The sequence below is a fragment of the Astyanax mexicanus genome, chromosome 1, assembly GCF_023375975.1.
Source record: "Astyanax mexicanus isolate ESR-SI-001 chromosome 1, AstMex3_surface, whole genome shotgun sequence".
NCBI lineage: Eukaryota > Metazoa > Chordata > Actinopteri > Characiformes > Acestrorhamphidae > Astyanax > Astyanax mexicanus.
In genome coordinates this window covers 124,957,501-124,980,236 of record NC_064408.1, presented here as the reverse complement: position 1 = coordinate 124,980,236, position 22,736 = coordinate 124,957,501, and the positions used below count along the sequence as shown (strand labels likewise).

Genomic DNA, 22,736 nt, shown 5'->3' with positions numbered 1-22,736 from the left:
AACAAAGTAAACAAAAACAATATAATATGCAGTTCAACAAGTGCCACGTTTCTAACAACGGTGAAGAACAGATTCATTCTCAGGACCGTATTTTACTGTGTGCAGTGATGTACCATAATTCAGAGCTTCCTCCTCCACAGCTGAAGATTAGAGGCTTTTGAATGGTCCAGTCAGTCTCCATAGAGACACCGCTGGACTCTGCTCTCTTCACCCTGAAAACAGTTCATACAACACAATGTGCTTAGGAAGTATTTCCTGTAATAAAACCATCTGGATAGCACTTTTTGAGACATTTCCTTTCACAAAAAAAGTTTAAGATTGGTTATTGTGAGCAATTAGAGGAACAGAGACTATACAAATGATCTGAGATGGTATTTAGTGGTAAAATCAGAACACAAACCAAGAAGTGGATTTTTTAGCCTAAAATTCCACTGCTGTTGGGTGGAGGTGAGATAATCATAGAGATAATTAGATAACCAGAAGTTGGGGATGCATCAAAATGGCTTGAATACAGACGCAAAAAAAACCCTTTTGGTGTTCATCCATCTAAATGTAAAGACCATTATATTTAGACATGCTTTGTTGGTAAAAAAGGATATTCTTTAAAGAGCAACACAAAATATATGTAGCCTACTTTGATGAAAAGGGAGAAAAATGACTGGAAACTAGGACTGGACAATATGGCAAAAGTCTATATAACAATATATTTCTTAATTTCAGTTTATACATTACAATTCCAACATCAATATGAACAATATTAAAGCCCTTGGTGTAAATAATGACAGAACTGGGTTATATGCTAAAACAATATTTTCAAAAGAATAAGAACATTTATCACAAAACTATTAAACAAATTTATATATTGTTCAGCTCTACAAGAAACCTGTGTAAAATTCAGTACTCTGTATTCAGCTATTTAACCAAAAATACACTTTTCTATCCCTACTAACTGCTGTTGTAAAGTTACTCACTTTGAATAAGAGGATCCTCCTCCATCACTGGAGTTATGAGGCTCCATCATGGAGGTGCTTCAGTGAACATGCAGATCCCTGTGAATAGATTTACAGCAATTTATATATGGTCAGGTTTAAGTAACATTATAAGTGAGAATAATGCAAAACTGTTGTAATACCTTTATTATTGGTAAATAATATATACATATTTTAATTATATAGAACATTAAAAGTTATAAAAAATATATATTTTTTAATAATCACATTGCTCCAAGGTCCGTTTGCACCCCCTGCTGGTAAAACAGTGGTACTACATATGACCACACCTTTACAGAAATAACGTTTTTACCCTGTTTAAATAAATATATTTGCTTTTTTACTTTTACCAGAAGAACAAAAATGATCTCCTCTTCAATTTTGATTTTCTAAGTAGAATTGTTGTTATTTTGCTTCTACTTCTACTTACACCATCTCTGGAAGTGCATCCACCTTTTACATCCACTATTTTGGACTGAACAAAACTAAAAAGTCCCAAAAGACCAAAAAAAAAGTAGGTGTGAAAGCACCTTAAATTAGGGCTGAGTTCATATCTTAATATGCTTAAAATGGTGATACACAATATGACATGATGAAACCTATAAAATATAATGTTGCATTATCAGAATTTATTTGAAAAATAAAGACATAACATGCTATACATTTAAATACTAAATATCTCACTGTACATATATTTTTAGTATTACAGTTACACTTTTTTTGGTGTTCCACTGACGCATTTAACCGAACAGGATTATGTTGTTTGAAGTGGTAAAATAAAATGCTCTTGCTCATGCTGCTCATTATAATTGTGATCTACTCTTTGTAACTGAAGGCAGCCTTTGTAGCAACTATAATATTACAATACTGTCATTTTTATTATCTGATATAAAATAGTTTTGAATAGAATTATATTTAAAATATACTGCCCAGCCCAAAATTACCCATGCTGACAAACTCAATGATTTAATATGAAACAGACATTCTTCTGCCCCGATTTAGGCCTGATCTAGGCCTTCACTTTGTGATTTATTATTCAAGTTCCAAAGCTAAAAGTTTAAAGCTATTAAAGCTAATAACAGTTCTGTATCTGACAAAGTATATGACTTCATTCATATTCTTGTGCTGTGTTCTCAAGGAAAGTTTTACTGAAATGCCCACACAAGTTGGATTTTCTATTTGAAATGTTGGGAGAGCCTTCTGTTCAGCCCAGAATCAAAAATTAAACTACAACCAACATCCTCTATCAGCAGTAGTAAAAGCAGAAATATTATACAGGTTTTTAGATCTACTGTCTTTTTGCGTCTTGTTACTTCAGTCGTACACACAGTACTGTCCAACTTCTACCTGTGGACACGTTTCCATCATGTGTAACTAACATATGCCCACCTGGGACAATGCTAACAATGCTAATCTGGGTCAATGCTAACATGGCTAATCGAGGAAATTAATTTGTTTAAATATTTTGATCGGGTTCGTCATAAAACACGGATAAATGATACCCAAAGCAGCTGTAATGAACTCGGGTGTCCTTAAATAACTGGTATTATTTGAAAAAAATAATATTTATGAATATTTAACGTTGTCCACTCGGTTGTGAGGCCCAGTTCTGAAATCCGACATCTGAGGTAAATAAACTTAAAATTAAATTAGTTTAAATTACAGGTCAATATTTTACATTCTCGTTGGTTCTGAACTTACCCAGTGAGAATAAACCGCTGTAGAATCGTGTTGGTTGAATTTAGCTCGTTTTTTCCTAAACTGCGTCACCCTTTCTTCGTTCTTCTTTAATGGAGGATCAACTTACTTTCGTTTTCTCTCTCTCTCTCTCTCTGCACGAGTCTCTGTCCCGCCCCCTCTGTCTCTCACAGCCAATAGACAGTGAGTGGGCGGAGCCTCTGTCAGGTTTTCGCTGCTTGCAGCCAATTACACCTCACAATATCATGTATCATGTTTGCATATTCATGATTCTGTAAAGACGCAGGCAGGAAAGGTGAAACATGATCTGCAGAGCAGGCTGGTGATTGGCTGGGTAACAGTCAGAGTTTGGGGGTGGAGGTTCTGATATTTCTGCTGTGGGATGAATGAGGTTTTGGGTGGATATTTGTAGCTGGTGAGGTTCTTCAGACAGGCTGCTCTCTAAATATCACTTCACTGTAACATTTCTGCTTCACCAGAAGAAGGAACTTTAGTCGTGATATTATAACACAGTGGAGTAGACTGGGAACGAAAGCAACTCGCTCCGTCAGAGTAAAATAACAGTGCGGGGTCAGCGGATCACTACACACCTCCAAACTTCATGTAGCTTCAGATTACATCATGAAAATGCAGCTCCTTTTTGTTTTTGTAAACCACACTATTTGTTAGATTTAAGCAATAGAACACGGCCGTGATTTGATCATAGATCATCACAGCCGTGATGTTATTCGTGACAACACATGGCCTCGAGTGTCCTATTGCTTTTATACAACAGTTTTTTTTTACAAAACAAATAAAGAAAATAAATTAAAGAACCTTAAGAAATTCAGAATAAATATGCTTTAAGATGGACTGTACCTTCTGCCAAAAATTAGTTCCACCACAGCTGTAACAGAACTGTAACTAAAAAACGGCGTATAGTTTATACAGACTAACACCACGAACGTTATCTTGAAATCAAAATTGGGAATAAGTGAAGATGGTGACGTTAGGAGCGTGAAATAACGCTAATCTCCTCTCCTGCTCCGTGGAGTCGTGTTCATGTGAAAGCTGCGTGTTTGTGAGCATTTCTGCTTGTTTTGGTGGGTGGTTTTGGTTTTAGCTAGCCGGCAGGACTTAGCATTAGCATTAGCTTAGTATTAGCTTAGTCTAGCATGGCTGGTTAGGGTTCCGGCTGTCAGACTGCGGTCGAGGTGATTTTCCTTCCCTTTTTCCACAAAAGATGAGCCACTGCTGCAGGCTGCGGGCGAGTGTGCTGTGGTTGAGCGCTAGCCTGTGCTAAGCTAATGCTGCTGCTGCTGCTGCTGGTTGTGGAAGCATTGATTTAAAACTGTCCTGTGTGTATAAATATGCTTTTACTCGGCAACGCGTCGGCGGAGTGATACAGGTTTAGTGTGAGAAGGCCGTTCAACACTTCTCAACCAATCAGATTGTGAGGTCTATATACTAATATTAACTACTAGTTCCACATTGAATCATATTGAAGTGGTCAGGTCAGTCCCCACGGGATGTGGCTCATAGATGGGGCAAGAAGGAAAAATACATAATCAACATAAAGCCATTTTTAGTATGTGCAATACATTACAATACAGTAAGCAATACAGTAAGTATATAGCTCGTGGATCAGTGCATCTCAGTATATCCTAATAAATGTGAAAGCAAACGGTGACGCATCTAATTTGGTCCACTGTAAAAAGTACTGACATAAAAATCAAGAACACTCAAAATAAGATCGTCTTTTTTTGTTTCTGTAGACACATGTACGGTCTGTTTCACAGATAATTTTTGAAACACACAGGCAGTGGGCTACACACAAAAAAAGTAATTGTTAAATTAAATGACAGCATTCTTTAAAAAAATGATGGTTCTGTTCATTTAGCTGTTATTATTATTATTATTATTATTATTTTTATTAATTATGTGCAGTGGACAAATTTATACTGTACTGTAATAAAATGTTTACCTTTTTAGTTATGAAGTGGTCTGTAAAGAACTTTGAGCTGCACTTATGTATGAATGGTGTTGTACCAATAAAAAACGAATATTCTAAAAATATATTATTATTATTAATTATTATTATTATTATTTTATTTTGTTGTTGTTGTTGTTAATAATAACAATAATAATAATTATAAAAATATACTATATTATTATATTAACTTAATTTGCACAGGTCATGCTCTCTTACACACAATACTACACTGCGCTTCATTCTACATGCTTGATACTGTACTCACACTTTATTGCTGAGAAGACTCAACTGTAATTACCTCATCCATATCTCATACATATCGTTTCTACTGACAGATTATCAGACAACCTCCTACCAATTGATACTTGAAAGTCTTGAAAGTGGAATAAAAACAGCTGCTGATTTAATTTCTGATGTTTAGATGCATCCATGTTCACTAGCAAAACATTAAAATAAGACTGTGTTAAATATCTCAGAGCCACAACAGAAATATGTTGATCTGTCAACATCAGCAGACAGCTGATCGTGTATAGACAGGTCAACAATAGGTTCTGGAAACAGCCAATGATGAATTACTGGCCTAGGTACTGTTGTACACAGCACACAGCAGTCCCGCAAACCCATGCCCTCGGCCTCCCCAGCACCCCAAGCTCCTAGAAGCTCCTAGAAACCCCACACTGAAAAAAATGATGAGTAAAATTTACTTTAAAAAAAGTTTAGCAACTTTCTGCATTTGCTTTTTTTTAAGTCAATTTAATTTCAGATAAATTTAAGTTACTTCAACTCGGTTTCAAAGGTTAAATATTACATACAAAGTAAATAAGTGAACTGAACTTCAGTCAATCCTTTCTTTTAGTAAACTTTACTTCATTTATTTTTGCTGAATCAGTCCTTTCTTTTAGTAAACTTTACATAATTTCTGCATACAATATAACCTAATTACAATTACTAAATATATACAATATTACTCAAATAATTTGATACATAACATATTATAATTCCTGAAATTTAAATATTTTTAGTTAAAACACACATTCAAATATTTACATCATTTCAAAGATTTATTTTGTAAACAGACCAAGTCTCACCGTCTGAACAGATGGATGGCATGTAGCACATTCTTTTTAGTGTACTGTTACTATTACATGCCATCCATGTGCTGTTGAGAGTGTAGTATGTGTGTTTTAACTAAAAATATTTACATGACAATATTTACATTTATCTCTACCTGCAAAAATACAACAGGGGACGATTTTACTGCTCTACTGCATAATCTCAGTGCCTGAGCTTAAATCAGATGCAGTGTTTTGAAATTGGTCGCAGATGCAGATCTCACTAGTGCTCTGTACTTATAAAAAAGTAAGGATCTGTCAGCCCCCCTTCCCAGTCACATCCCGACAGGAATTTAACAACATTGAGAGCACGTTTACATTTGTCCACTTTTTAAATTAATATGATTTTTCCATGTCTGTTTGGAGTCCATCCACATACCAAAACATATGACTGCCTTCACTTCCTATTTCTCCAAACCATACAATCGTCGACCAGAAGAAGTTGATCTTTTGCGATTGGAAAAAACACAAACCTGATTGGTTTCTGAACTTACCCAGTGAAAATAAACCGCTGTAGAATCTCGTTGGTTGAATTTAGTTTGGTTTCTTCTACACTGCGTCACTCTTTCTTCATTCTTTCTTCCTCTCTGCTCAGGAGTCTCTGTCCCGCCCCCTCTGTCTCTTAGAGCCAATAGACAGTGAGTGGGCGGAGCCTCTGTCAGGTTTTTACTGTTTGCAGCCAATTAAACCTCACAATATGATGGGATGTTTGCATATTTATGATTATGTAGAGACACGGGCAGGAAAGGAGAAACATGCAGAGCAGGCTGGTGATTGGCTGGGTAACAGTCAGAGTTTGGGGGTGGAGGTTCTGATATTTCTGCTGTGGGATGAATGAGGTTGTGGGTGGAGTTTTGTAGCTGGTAAATGTACTGTATTTTATCACTGTAGTACAATATAATGTTTTTTTTTTTCTAAAATCCAGTTACTTTTAACTCACTATTTCTTTATACCAGCAGAAGATTAATAAAAGTATTTAGTTGATAGTGCCAAAATATTTGTTGTTTTAGCATGAAATTACATCAGATTTGAATTTGTTATTTATTTAATAATAAGGAACCTATAAATATTATTAAACAACCCTGTATCACCCCACCAAGTGGCCAGTAGCTGCAAGCGCAAGAAAGCAAATTTTAAGCCAAAGTGGCTGAAGAATAATAATGTTTCTTTAAATTATATAAAATAAAAACTACTGATAAAAAGCACATTGTTGACACTTTGTTTACAGAAAGTTAGAAGCTTTTTAATTGTTGCAATGTTCAAATATTGATCTGTAAGTAGTCAATTACAATTATCTGCATGCCCACATAAATGGACATCGTGTGTTTTAGGAATATTTCAACCAACAAATGGGTTTTTGTCTAACTTTATTTTTTCTTAAACAGAGTATGACTTTGTTTCTTTTTGTTTTTGTGAACCACAATTAGATATTATTAGATATTTTGCAATGACCAATGCTTTTACTGCAAAACAATATTTGTGCATATTAGGTCTATCATTTAAGTATATATTAATATTAATTATTAGTTCTACATTGCATTATCTTACTGTGGTAAGTTCCCACAGAATGTGGCTCATAGATACGGCAAGGAGGAAAAATACATAATCAACATAAAAAAGTTTCGCATCTTTCAGCATTTGCTTTTTTTTAAGTAAATTTAATTTCAGATAAATTTAAGTAACTTCAACTCGGTTTCAAGACTTAAATGTTACAAAGATTAAATAAGTGAACTGAACTTCAGTCAATCCTTTCTTTTAGTAAACTTTACTTAATTTATTTTTGCTCAATCAATCCTTTCTTTTAGTAACCTTTACTTAATTTCTGCATACAATATTACCTAATTACAATTACTTCATTTATACACTATTACTTACATAATTTATGATACATAATATATTATAATTCCTGAAATTTAAATCTTTTTTGTTAAAACACACAATTTTAATATATTATAATTTATAAAATTAATTATTTGAGTAATATTATAAAAATTAGGTAATTGTAATTAGGTAATATTGTATGCAAAAAGAAAGGATTGACTCAAGTTCAGTTCACTTATTGAAACCGAGTTGAAGTTACTTAAATTTATCTGAAATTAAATTTACTTTAACAAAGTTTCGCAACTTTCTGCATTTGCTTTTTTTAAGTATTTTTTTTTCAGTGTACCTTCAGATTAGCTGCACTAATGTATGAATAGTGTACCAATAAAATAAATAAATCAACAATTTTTTTTTTATTATTTTACAATTATTTTTATTATTAAATTTGTTAAAATTTTAACTCCCTCATCCATATCTGTATCTGGTACATTCAGGTGGACAGCATACATTTGGGTTTTCAGCTACAGCTGATTACATTACTAAAATAAAATAAAGCTTAAATAGGAACCCTAAGGGAAAATTCACACAGCTTACAGTATATACGGATACTCGCAAGCTGTAAGAAAACTGTACATAATACAATAAAATAGAATAAGATTCAATAAAATATAAAATTGAATAATACCAGGATATAATATAGTATACAATTCAAACAGAGAAACTATAAGGTAATGAACTATTTTCTTACATCTTGTACTTGTGAGTATCTGTATATAAGCTGCTGGAACGCTTAGATTTAACTCCTTAGGGTTTTTAGGTGTTATTTTATTTTAATAATATAATCAGCTGTAGCTGAAATCCCAAATGTATGCTGTCCAGCTGAGTGTACATTTTGAATATCTATGAAACAATTGCATTTATAATAATATATAAAAAAAATGAAATAATTTATATATTCTATAAAATAGTTTTTAAAAACCTGAAAGGGTTTTTTAAATATTTTGGGTAAATAAATCCTGAGTTAATTCTCTATAATTCATGCAGGTCAGGGTTAATACTGGAGAACTACAGACTCACTGAGTTTCATACCACAGTCATACCTGAGGTAAAATAAAGTAATAGAAACAAATATCCCTTTAAAACACCTTTAAATTCAGGTCAATTCAAGTGTGAATACAGTGTAAAACTGTGTTTATAAAGCCACAGGTGTAAATCTAATGAATGATACACTGATATATTGCGGTTACCAGTTTAACAGAAAGTGTTAAATCTGATATTAAATTAGCATGTTAGCTAGCTGAATTCACCAGCTCAGTTTTTCACTATTTTACACTTTTTACCTTAATTTGTGAGGAAAAATGTACCAGATAATCCTGTACTGAACTGATTATCGGTATATTTAGCAGGAAAAATCGAGTTAAATGAAATTAGCCCGTAGTTACAGTTTTTCTCTATTGCCAAAACACAAAACCCAGTACTCTAAACCAAATGACCAGTTACCTAAACACATTTAGTAAAACTACCCCCCATTTGCCACAACCACAAACACAATTCACCTGTAGACACTGTTCACAAAACCAATCCCCTTTTTCTCAAAACTCTAAACACATTTTGCATATATCTCTGCTTCAATATGCATTGTGAAGCTCATGTGATGCAAAATGCCACCCACAGTCAGCAAAACTTGAACATGATGAACATACCTGGTGTCATTCAGTAAACACAACGACGCATAATTGAAAACATTTGTTGCAAATGATGTGACCACACCTATATAAATCAGTTTGCTGAAGGTTCCAAAAAGGAGCAGGTCAAGGAGGGAGAGGAGCGGGCCGAGGAGTGGGCCAAAGAGGGCGAGAAGCAGTCCAAAAAGGAGCAGGTCAAGGAGGGAGAGGAGCGGGCCGAGGAGTGGGCCAAAGAGGGCGAGAAGCAGTCCAAAAAGGAGCAGGTCAAGGAGGGAGAGGAGCGGGCCGAGGAGTGGGCCAAAGAGGGCGAGAAGCAGTCCAAAGAGGAGCAGGCCAAGGAGGGAGAGGAGATGGATGGCGAGCAAGACTACGCATTTTCATTACAGATGAAATGAGAGCAACAGTCATTGACCACGTCATCGTCCACGGCATGACAATGACCGAAGCGGGACAAAGAGTCCAACCTCAGCATCACACCAGCATCAGCAGATTCTCAGTGGCCCCCATTATTCGGGCCTTTATAGAACACAACATTTCTGACCAAATGACTGTATGTTTGTTTCTCTAGAGTTGAAAGATTGCCATTTGCAGGTGGGAGGCCTTCCAGATTCACACCAGCCCAAGAGGTCCTCATTGTGGATATGGTTCGGGAGAACAATGTGATGAAACTACGGGAGATACAGGAGAGGATCATTGGTGACAATTTGAACTTTCAGAACATTGACAATGTCAACCTGACAACCATAGACAGTGTCCTCAACCGCCAGAGAGTACGCATGAAGCAGGCCTTTAGGGGACCCTTTGAGCGCAACTCTGACAGAATAAAACACCTCCGTCACCAGTATGTGCAAGTAAGTACAGTACAATCCATGTACACGGTGGCCTACAGTACTTTACATGCAATAATATACTATCGTACTGTAATGTGCTGTTTTGACTGTCTTTCTGAACACCTGAAAACGCTATGAACGGGAGTTGGAGTCCATGGCCAGACCCCATGAATTTATATTTGTGGATGAGGCTGGCTTCAACCTCACAAAAAGGAGGAGGAGAGGCCGTAACATCATAGGACGAAGAGTCATTGTTGATGTGCCCAGCCAACGTGGAGGAAACATCACTCTCTGCGCTGCCATGAGTTCTAGAGGGATTCCGACCCAGCCCGACGACGTGATGCCGCCAACATACAACATACTGTGTCAATTTACATGTACAATGTACTGTAATAAAATAAATCGCACCCTGAACATTGTGTTTTCAATTGTTACTGTACTGTATCTATTGTGTGTAATGGATCCTCCATGGAGTTTACAGTACTCATTTCTGCATTGAGTTGTGATATTACTGCATTTTCTGCATTATTCATTATTCCTATGAAATGCACAAATCTATAGTAGATGCCCAGTACATATTTGAGAATAAATAAGGGTTGATCAAATGCATCCAGGCAGTTGTGAAACTGTAGAAAGAACAGTCTCACACTCTGAAAATTGTGTTTTGAATATTTTTGGTAATGTGGTTAATGATGCTCAGTAGTAGGGGTGGGCGATATGGGCAAAAAAAAATATCTCGATATTTTTTTGGATTTTTGCGATAACGATATTTTGACGATATTTTCCAAAAAATACAAAACTATTCTAAAAAAAGTATTCAATTGAACATGTAAGGTTCAAAATATGGTAAAAAACAGGAAATTTTTTAGGCGCTTTTCAGATTTTCTATTTCTATTTTTTATTTTTAGATCCATAAAATGATATATTTATGTGGATGAAGTGTTTTAGTAGCTCTATATTCTGCTATTAGAAGTTTTAAAATCACCATGTAAAATTATAAACTGCTCCCTAGATATGATAGAGATCTGAACCTGGGATGGTCCTTTCATTCTGAAAAGGACTGGAAACTTTAGAAGAATAAAAACTTTTAATTTTATAACTTATTTCGCAATAAAGAAGGTCTCTCAGCCTGTTCCCTCCCTATAGAATAGACCCGCTGGAGCAGATTTTCCAGAGGGAGGGGGGAGCGCTCTGAGTGTCCGGTTTCAGAGCGGCCTTCACCTCTGTCCCACATAACTCGCCACCTGATTGGCTGACAGAATGTAGGGGGGCAGAGGGGGCTCTCAGTCTGCCCAACTACCATGGTAACACGCATGCCCAGTTTGATCGCTCCAGAACAAAGGGAAAGTCTCAGAACACAGCGCTACGAGTTTCCAATAGTTTTAATCTGCGTCGGATTTATAAGAGCGCTTCTCAGACATAAATGGGGATTATTGGAGACTGGATTGATGGATTTTCTGATGGTTGGGTGGATTCTGAAGCCAGTGCTCTCAGGTAGGTGCTGATTCGCTCTGTTTGGGTGTGGGGGGTGTTCTGCAGGTACCCCGGGCGGATCAAAGAGCGTGTTTTTATCACAAACCGGACCGTCTAGCGCACGCTTTCAGCTCTAAAACGAAATACAGCTAAATGTGACTGAAAAGTAGAGATTCTTAGCTTTAAAATGGCATATTGGGTGTCTATATTGAGCCTATACTTACTCAAATACAGCCAGATATGAATTATGATATTTTTCTGGCCCGCCGGCGGGACAGATAAGTAAATAAACTGCGTCTGGATGACGACACCAAATACAATAAATCACCCAGAAACAAAGAAATAAACAAACAACAATGTAACGACTGGCAAAGCACCAGCTTAACCAGAACCAGCACAAGCAGCTAGGGTTAGCTTTCCGAGAATTTCCGTCTGCCTCACCCGCCCGCAATGAGCTTTCAAAATTTGCCCTGCGCTGCACTACTATGCATTGGGTCCAGCGGGTGCAGGTCTCTACTTTATACACAACGCACTCTGAGTTTAGTTAATCAGTTGTTTTTACTTACATTATTTATATGTATAAATATATAAATAACAGCCCTAAAATACGATGCAGTTTATTAATTTTTGGCGATTTAAAAAAAAAAAAAAAAAAAAAAAACTCGATATTACAAAATTACACATCGTCAAGTCAACATTCACGATAATTTCGCAAACGATACATATCGCCCACGACTACTCAGTAGTGTGTACAGTTTTGCAGGCCTTGAGTGGTATTGTGGTGTCAAAGTTTGCTTTTGAGCATATGAGCAACTGTTTTGGTGTGATGGGTTGGTTTTGAAAAGAGACTGTGAGGTTGTGTGTACGTAGCTTTAGAAAAGTGTTTTGTGTTTAGAGTTTGTGAAAAATGAGGGGCAGTATCGTAAAATGTGTTTAAGCAATAGAGAAGGTAAAGGTAAAGAGGTAAAGAGGAAAAAAGGCGGGAAACGGAGTCACGGAGGAGAGAGAGCAAGTTCATCAACCCAGCAGCTTTAATACCACACACACACACTCACACACACAAACAAACACACACACACACTAACTAACACACACACACACACACACACACTAACACACCCACACACACACATATACACACACACACACTAACACACACACACACACTAACTAACACACACACACACACACACACTAACACACCCACACACACACATATACACACACACACACTAACACACACACACACACTAACACACACACACACACTAACTAACACACACACACACACACACACACTAACACACACACACACACTAACACACACACACACACACTAACTAACACACACACACACACACACACACTAACACACCCACACACACACATATACACACACACACACTAACACACACACACACACTAACACACACACACACACATATACACACACACACTAACACACACACAAACACACACACATATACACACACTAACACACACACACACACACACATATACACACACTAACACACACACACACTAACACACCCACACACACACATATACACACACACACACTAACACACACACACACACTAACACACACACACACACACACACTAACACACCCACACACACACATATACACACACACACTAACACACACACACACACTAACTAACACACACACACACACACACACTAACACACACACACACACTAACACACACACACACACACTAACTAACACACACACACACACACACACTAACACACCCACACACACACATATACACACACACACACTAACACACACACACACACTAACACACACACACACACATATACACACACACACACACACATATACACACACTAACACACACACAAACACACACACATATACACACACTAACACACACACACACACCTCTATATATAAATATGTGTAGTTCTTTGCTATCCGTGAATTATTTGGTTTAATTATACTTTTAATTTAAGTCATGACTGAGGTAAAATAAAAAAATCCTGATATGAGCACATTATATTTAAAAATTGTATTAATTTTTATATTTTATTTTATTCCACCTTTATTTTAAGTCACCACTAAGGGTAACAGAAAAAAAAATCCTGATATAAGCACTTTAAATATTTTTTTAATTTAATTTTATATTTTATTTTACTTTTATTTAAAGTCATGACAAGTAAAAGAACGAAATCATGGTAAGAGCACATTATATATTTTTAATTTTATTTAATTTTATATTTTATTTTATACTACTCTTATTTAAAGTCACGATTGAGGTAAAAGAACGAAATCCGGGTATTAGCACAGTATATTTCTTATTTTATTTTGTTTTATATTTAATTTAATTTAAATTTACTTTTCCTTTAAGTCATGATTAATGTTAAATTATCACACTCTGGTATGAGCACATTGTATTTCTTATTTTTTTAATTAAATTTGATATTTTATTTAATTTAATTCTACTTTTATTTTGTCATGACTTAGGTTAAAATGAAAAAAAAAAACTCACATGAGCACATTATATGTCTTATTTATTATATTTTATATTTTATTTGAATTAATTCTACTTTTATTTTAAGTTATGCCTTAGGTAAAATAATTAAATCCTGGTATTAGCACATTACATTTTTTTATTTTATTAAATTGTATTGCTTGAGGTAATATATTAATAATTTAATTGCTTTTTATATTTTATTTGTTTTTATTCTATTTTTGTTTTAAGTTATGCCTGGGATAAAAGGATGATTGTATGCAAAAAAAAAAACACACTAAGCTAAACACCTCAAAACGCATTTAAAAATTGTGTGCAACTTGAATATAATAAAAACCTGTTTTGTATCTACACTATATTTACTATATACTGTCATTTTATAATTTATTTGATCTTATTTAGTTTTATGTATTTATATAAATGTGTAGTTCTTTACTTTCAGTGAATTATTTTAGCAAAAAAGCACATGTATTATATATTTTTGTAAAAATATATATATATAAATACATACAAAAAAAAATATATATATATATATATATATATATATATATATATATATATATATATATATATATATATATAGTTTTATACACATTGCCCCCATTTTGTTTTACTTAATATAATCCACAAGTAGCAATAAAATACTAAAATAAACCCCCCAAAAGAACCCATGGTGCTGTTTTTTTGTGTCCCATACTCTAAAAGCTGTGTAAAGTTCTCTACAGAACTCTGTCTGTCTTTCACTTTAACTCATGAAGTTCCTTAGTGATATATACTGAACATCCTCAGAGCATCATTATAGGACAGTGTGGGAATCTGTATTTATTTATCTCACCTTATTTACAGAATATAGGCGTGTTGGGTTTGTTCTGGAGATAAATCTAAACTAGGTCCTTTTAAACGTGTATTATTTGCTTCTACAGCTTTGTTACATCCATTTAACCATTTAAATTCATACATTAAAGTTTTACACTCCAAATAACTAGTTCTGACCTGATTTCTAGAACAAAATGTTAATTATAGTTAGGAAATGGTTGTTACATCATGATTTTTATCTTAAAATAAAAAATATTTAATATCTATTGTATGTCACATCTTAAATTTGTCAAATATTTGGCCAGTGACCCCCTAGCAGTACCACTACAGTCCAGTAGAGGTCAGTAGCCCACAGGTTTAAAACCGCTGCTTTATAACGAGGAATTTGCCATTACATTAGGACCTGGTTCTACTAATTTTTAGGTTTGTTGAGTGTTTTGTGGACAGAAACGTACAGTTGTTCGTCCTCCTGTGGCAGAACTTCAGCAGACTGAGTAACTTGATTAGTCTGAAGGTCTGTTTGTTCACCATGTCCACTTTCTCCAACCTATGAAAATCTAATTCCAGGTGTGGATTATATATAGAGGGGTATAAATCCCCCAGTGTTGAGCTGTGGAGCAGTGGAACTGAGTTCTCTGGAATGATAAAGCTCTATCCAATACTTGCATGAGTTGAGTTGGGGAGTTGGAATATATGTATATTACTGTATTAGTTACATATAAAAGGGCAGGGCACATGAACACAAGAGGGTTCACATATGTTTATACTTCTTATCCAACTACAATCAAATTAACGTGATCATAATGAAGAGATTTATCTGTAAAAAGTTTTAATGATGAGAAGCCGGAATGTGAACAAGTTAAATAAGATTAATGAGGCTATTTTAAAATGTAAGAAGTAGAAAGTTCAGATAACTCCGTGAAAATCTAATGAGTAGAAGTAAAATGTCATCTAAAAAATAATTACTACAGTAAAGTATAGACAACCAACATTTCTGCTTAAGTAATGTAATTTATTTGTACACCTCGGGAGCTGATAGTGTATTTTAAAATCAGTTCAAACACTAAAAGAGACAGTTCTCAAATTTATCTCTGGTTTTATAGGTATTGGTACAACCAACCCAATCACTATTCATCAACTGCAGTACAAACTCCTGTATATCAGAAACCCAGACAGAGAAAGTAATAATGCTTCATACCGGTCAGTGTGAGCAGAATCAGAACCTGAGGGTGCAGCGTTCCCATTCTTCTTCTGGAGCTTGAATCTCTTCTCAACAGCTACTGAAGGTTCTGTGACTGGGTAGTTCTGTATAACTGTGAGGACTAAACAATTAAACAATCTGGTCCCAGGACTGCATGTTTGTACATGTAAAAGCAGATGTTTAAACCCAGAAATCAGCACTGTCTTCATCTTCAGACCATCAGACAGAAGGACGGATAGCAGGAACTAGCATGAGACTTCATACTTTCAAAATGAACCCACCTGTTTTCTTTACAGCAGCTAAAAGATGCACATACAGAGACAAGATATATGACATACACTGCCAATCAGTGTCACTGCAGTGCTGAGAATAAGGAACCAAAACCCAAATAATAATAATAGCTGCTCTGTGGTGGTCTATCCTGTGGGTTTCTGGGTATAGAAGAACAGGGTAAATGTAGGATAATAATAAAGTATGCAATAAAACAGATACTGAACTACAGTCTGTAATTATATATTTAATCAGACATTTGCAGCAAAAATCCTGGGGTATTTAAGAGTTTCAGTCCTGGGATTTTTTGCCCCATATTTCAGACCTAATTTCTGGATTTGCCAATGGTCAGTGCTGATGCATGGGTAAAATTTGCTTCTTACATCAGAAGAAAAACACTGATACCTCAATAAAATTGGTGTTTTAAAATGTATTTAATTATTTTTCTGAAAAACAACAGATTTATGTTATACTAACAACATCTAAATCAGCTTAGTTTAGGGGTATTCTGTCGAGTTCTCCTATTCGGTTCTGTGCATTTTTTTATGTTTGTTTATGTTTTTGTATAAAACAGCTTTTGTATGTGTATTTCATTTGCTTAGCTACCCCTGGCTAACAAGTTAGCACAGAATTCACCAGTAGAGATTCAGAAACAGCACTATTTTGACTATTTATTTGTCATAGGGACAGTGTTTAGAACTAGGAGCTTGGAATGCAGTGTTTTCCTTTCTGCAAAAATAACATTTTTAGTTTTTACCAAAAATGTCTATGTCGGTCTCATCCATCCAGAAAACATTCTTCCAGTAGCCTTCTGGTTTGTTCTTTAGCAAACTGCAGACAAGCAGCAATGATCTTTTTGTTTTTGGCGCATCCCGGATCAATTCAATACGGAATGCGTATTTTACTGCCCGATTCCGTATTTCACGGGACGGTTGGCAACCCTAACTACTTTGTTCCAGTGGGGAATGTTTTAGCTAATGTTAGCTAGGTTAGCTAATGTTAACCACTTTATTTTAGAGTGGAATGTTTTAGCTAACGTTAGCTAGGTTAGCTACTGTTAACTACTTTATTTCAGTGGGGAATGTTTTACTTAGGTAGATAAAGGTAGCTTTAAGCCCAGAGCTAACGATAGCCAGCTAACTATTATTAGACATGCTCAGAAAAAGCTTATGGGCGCACACACACACACACACACACACACACACACAGCAGCTACTTTCAGCCAAGCATATATTGTACAGAGAGCAATGCAAGCCTTTAAGCTAAGCTAACTTAGCTAGCGTAATGTTATCTAACCTCTTAATAGCCAGATATTATTATTTGTCATAATTAATATCTGGCTGTGTTTATGAATAATTATAGGGTTAATATAGACAATAAATATGGCATTCTAAAGCTTAGAATCTCTGGTTTTCAGTTACCTAGCCTATTTAGTTGTATTTCCTTTCAGACAATGAACATGTTGGGCAAAATATGCCTTGTTTATATTGTGTAAAATCGAAAGAGTGCTTAGATGATTTTACCACAGTTTTTTTTTACAGGTCTTTGAGCGGCCCACCCATCGCTCACCTCAGATTCCTGGCTTTAAATTACTCCACATATCAGTAGATCCATTAAACCCGCCAAAGTCTGAGCACACCTGATTCTTAAAGGGAATGATGAGCAAGAGTCATTGTCTTTTTTATATCTCCTTTTTAGTGTTTTCTCTGCTGTCTTTTGTCTTTTCTCTGTTACTCACTTTTACTGGTCACCCCTCTACAAAGGTGCGACAGAGAACTGAGATGACTGGGGTTTTTATGCTGTGTATCACAGCTGAACCTTGTCTATGCTAACTACTGCTGAGAATTCTGGGACAAATAAAAAAGTACCAGTAAGAAAATACTAGTAATGTCAACTGAATTGATTCATTTGAATCAGTGTTTTCATATGCAGATTCAAAGTCAAAACAAAAAAAATTCCATATGACTGTCCCTACTGCTGAGAATTCTGGGACAAATAAAAAAGTACCAGTAAGAAAATACTAGTAATGTCAACTGAATTGATTCATTTGAATCATTGTTTTCATATGCAGATTCAAAGTCAAAACAAAAAAAATCCATATGACTGTCCCAAAACAAGTTTTGTTACAGTATGCTACAGTTTCGAAACATTTAAAATCTTTTTGTGTTTTGGTTCGCACCTAAGAAGAGGGCGAGATCAGTGACCAAATGATACAAAAATGAAGAGTTATGAATAAATGAAGAGTTGAAAAATCTTATCACTGATCTCAGAACTGTTTGCCACACTTTAAAAGAAAAGAAATTCAAAGCATTGTTATTGTTTTTGTGGAGAAAAATCACAGACAGGGTGCATTACTTTATTAGTTGTTGCTTATTATTTCTTACAGGGTCATACAACAATAGACAAACACAGTCTGCTTAAACTAATACCACACAAACAATTATAGATTTGCATGGTTTTATTGAACACAACATGTTTACATTCACAGTTAGGGGGAAAAAGTATGTGAATGTTTGGATTGAATAACTGGTTGATCCTCCTTTGGCAGCAAAAACCTCAACCAATCGTTTTCTGTAGCTGCAGATCAGACTCGCAGAACGGTCAGGAGGAATTCTGGATCATTCCTCTTCACTAAACTGTTTCAGTCCAGCTATAATATTCTTGGGATATCTGGTGTGAATTGCTCTCTTGAGGTCATGATGCCACAGCATCTCAATTGGGTTCAGGAGGTCAGGACTCTCCAGAAGGCCCAGTATTTTCTTCTGTTGAAGCCGTTCGATTGTTGATTTACTTCTATGTTTTGAGTCGTTGTCCTGTTGCATCATCCATCCTCTGTTGAGCTTCATTTGGAGGACAGATGGTCTTAAGTTTTCCTGCAAAATGTCTTGGTAAACTTGGGAATTAATTTTTCCGTTGATGACGGCAATCCGTCCAGACTCTGAGGCAGCAAAGCAGCCCCAAACCATGATGCTCCCTCCACCATGTTTCACAATTGGGATGAGGGTTTGATGATGGTGTGCTGTGCCTTTTTTTCTCCACACATAGCATTGTGTGTGTTCTAAACAACTCAATTTTCAAGTTTCAAGTTTCATTGGTCCACAGTATATATATATATATATATATATATATATATATATATATATATATATATATATATATATATATATATATATATATATATATATTTAGCCAGTACTGCTGTGGAACATCCAGGTGCTCTTTTGCAAACTTCAAATGTGCTGCAATGTTATTTTTGGACAGCAGTGGTTTCCTCTGTGGTGTCCTCGCATGAACTCATTCTTGTTTAATGTTTTCTTATTGTAGATTTGTCAACAGCACTGAACCTTCTCCATTTGTAGAGCGTCTGTCTTACCGAGGACACATGAACATCAAGACTTTTAGAGATACTTTTATAACCCTTTCCAGCTTCATGCAAATCAACAATTCTAGGTCTTCTGAGAGCTTGATCTTTTGTGTGAGGCATGATTCACATCAAGAAATGCTTCTTAAGAACAGCAAACTCAAAACTGGTGTGTGTTTTTTATAGGGCAGGGCAGCTTTAACAAACACATCCAATCTCATCAAATTGATTGGACTCAAGGTTGGCTTACTCCTCCAATTAGCTCTTAGAAAAGTCATTAGTCTAGGGGTTCACATACTTTTTTTCCCCTCACTGTGAATATTAACATGTTGTGTTCAATAAAACTTTGCAAACATAATTTTTTTGTGTGGTATTAGTTTAAGCAGATTGTGTTTGTCTATTGTTGTGACTTAGATGAAGATCAGAACACATTTAATGACCAATTTATGCAGAAATCCAAGTAATCACAAAGGGTTCACATACTGTTTTCTGCAACTGTTTTCTGCAACTGTATTATGTTGCATGCTATGTTTACAGGGTCATTATGATAAAAATCCACATTAATATTTGTTCTTCTTCAGGATTTTATTAGTCTTTTCATTTAATAGTGGACAGTGAAGTTATAAACATTAACATTAGCCAATATAAGAGAGACCTTTAGTTGCTTAGAAGTTCTTTGAGACCTCATCGCATGTTAAACGCCTTACTTTTTGAGTGATCTTTGTTGGTCGAGCACTCCTGGGGAGGGTAACCGGGGTCTTAAATTTCCTCCATTTGTACACTGTAATCTGTCTGACTGTGGATTGGTGGTGTCCAAACTAGAGATGGTTTTGTAACCTCTTCCAGCTCTTTCTCTGAAATTCCTCAGAAATCTCCTTTGTTTGTGCCGTGATGTACTTTCACAAGCATGCGTTGGGAAGAGCAGACCATACCAGATACCAGTTCTTTGAATAAACCAGGCTCTGCCCACTCACACCTGACTGTCATCCCATTGACTGAAAACACCTGACTCTAATTTCACCTTTAAACTAATTGTTAATCCTAGAGATTTGCATACTTTTGACACACAATTATGTAATATTGAATCATTTTCCTCAATGATTATGACATGATATGTAAGAAGGATACATTTTTTATGCTTGAATATGGATTAAATCTCATAACTAACACTCAATATTTAACATGTCCCTTTTCTCTCTCTCTGTTTGCCAGGCAAACAACACTAGACTATTATTTTGGTCTCCCTCTCAAAAAAATACAGGGAAATACCATCATTTAGTCTTTTTTATTTTAATCATAATTAATCACAGAATATAGTAATATTTTTAAGCAATTGATGTGACTGTATTATTATTCACTCTTACTTATATTTACATATCCACAATGAAAAATATAATTTTAACATATGATTGAATTAATTAACAAAATAATTTACCCATAACAAGATATTTGCTTTTAGATAAGCTATTTAAGCTATTTAATTGAGTACAAGTAATTACTAAATAAATGGCTTTTGAAAATATATTTTTTGTTTTATATAAATATAATAATTTATAGTAAATAAATATAAAAAAACAAGTGTTGAAGGTAATGTTTTTATTTATTATATAATAATAAACTCAAAAATAAGGTACAAGCAACACAGAATAATAATATAAAATACAGGAATGAAGAAACACAAAAACAGTATAACAGTAACAGACGCTCTGTGAATATAAATTCAGGAATGGCACAAAATAATCTAACAAATAAAACAATATGAGTTATAGGAATAAAAAAGTACATTTTATTACAGGAATCATAAACAGTGTGATAAACTGTAGATGGATTAATCAGTTTGATTCAAGTCTTTAGTCTGGAATAGAAATGATTTATACAGCTCCCCAACACACACACACACACACACACACTCACACACACATACACTCACACTCACACACACACACACAGTTACACACAGGGTTATTCTATTTTACACAGAGTCACTGAGGAGCCATAATCAACCCCAATCCCTGCATAGAGGGGCTGAGTGAAGGTGGTGTAGAATGTGTGTAAGTGTGTGAGAGTGTGTGAGGGTGTGTGTGAGTGTGTGTGTAAGTGTGTGAGAGTGTGTGAGTGTGTATCAGTGGAGACTCTGTAGAAGGACAGAGTGCCGGCGGGACAGTCCACATACACTCCTACTCTCCTACAGCCGGAGGGAGGAGGGGGGAGATCAGTGCTGTTTTTATTGTGAAGAACAGAGTAACTGTAATTAGAGCAGATCAGAGTCCAGGAGTTTATATTCTTTCCAAACCGACAGTCTAATCCTCGTCCTTTCCTGCTGATGGTTTTATAACTCAGAGCTACTTCAGCTCCTACTCCTCCGCTACACTCAGCCTCCCAGTAACAGCGTCCAGTAACTCCCTCTCTACTCAGAACCTGCAGACACCCATCAAACCTCTCTGGATGATGAGGATACGACTGCCGCTCCTCTCCCCACTCCACCCTCCTGTTCTCCTCACTCAGAGAGAGATCAGGGTTTAGTGTGTTTGGATCCAGTGTGAAATCACAGCCGTCTGAAAACAAGAACACACATTACACACACTGCACTGATACAGAGAGAGAGAGAGAGAGAGAGAGTGTGTGTGTGTGTGTATGTTTGTGTGTGTATGTCTGTGAGTGTGTGTATGTTTGTGTGTGTGTATGTCTGTGAGTGTGTGTATGTTTGTGTGTGTGTGAGCGTATTTGTGTGTTTATGTGAGTATTTGTGTGTGTGTGCATGTTTTGTGTGTGCATGTTTGTGTGTTTTTGTGAGTGTGTGTTTGTGAGTGTATGTTTGTGTGTGTGTATGTTTGTGTGTGTATGTCTGTGAGTGTGTGTGTGTATGTTTGTGTGTGTTTGTGAGTGTGTTTCTGTGTGTGTGTATGTTTGTGTGATCAAGTGTATGTTTGTGTGTGTGTTTATGTGTGTGTTTGTGTGTGTGCATGTTTGTGTGTTTATGTGAGTG

At 35.5% G+C, this 22,736-nt stretch overlaps 2 protein-coding genes across 12 annotated transcripts in view; both read right to left on the bottom strand.

Moving 5' to 3' along the window:
* LOC125784528 (NACHT, LRR and PYD domains-containing protein 12-like) overlaps positions 1–22,736 on the bottom strand; it is a 207,534-nt gene that overhangs the window by 50,364 nt on the left and 134,434 nt on the right. For 9 of the 10 annotated variants that reach the window (XM_049468291.1, XM_049468279.1, XM_049468292.1 and 6 more), the window contains 2 exons: positions 972–1,049; positions 114–212 (listed from right to left, as the gene is read on the bottom strand). In XM_049468291.1, coding sequence (XP_049324248.1) covers positions 114–212; positions 972–1,021 — 149 coding nt within the window. In that variant the 5' untranslated portion in view covers positions 1,022–1,049. Of the gene's footprint in view, positions 1–113; positions 213–971; positions 1,050–2,690; positions 2,823–22,736 lie in introns of those variants that run through there. The other variant, XM_049468286.1, reaches the window with a different exon arrangement.
* Positions 1–22,736, bottom strand: part of LOC107197415 (NACHT, LRR and PYD domains-containing protein 12-like) — a 122,152-nt gene that overhangs the window by 50,364 nt on the left and 49,052 nt on the right. Inside the window, exon 13 of one of the 2 annotated variants that reach the window (XM_049468316.1) lies at positions 21,569–22,305. In XM_049468316.1, the coding sequence (XP_049324273.1) occupies positions 21,713–22,305 (593 nt within the window). In that variant the 3' untranslated portion in view covers positions 21,569–21,712. Of the gene's footprint in view, positions 1–21,370; positions 22,306–22,736 lie in introns of those variants that run through there. The other variant, XM_049468315.1, reaches the window with a different exon arrangement.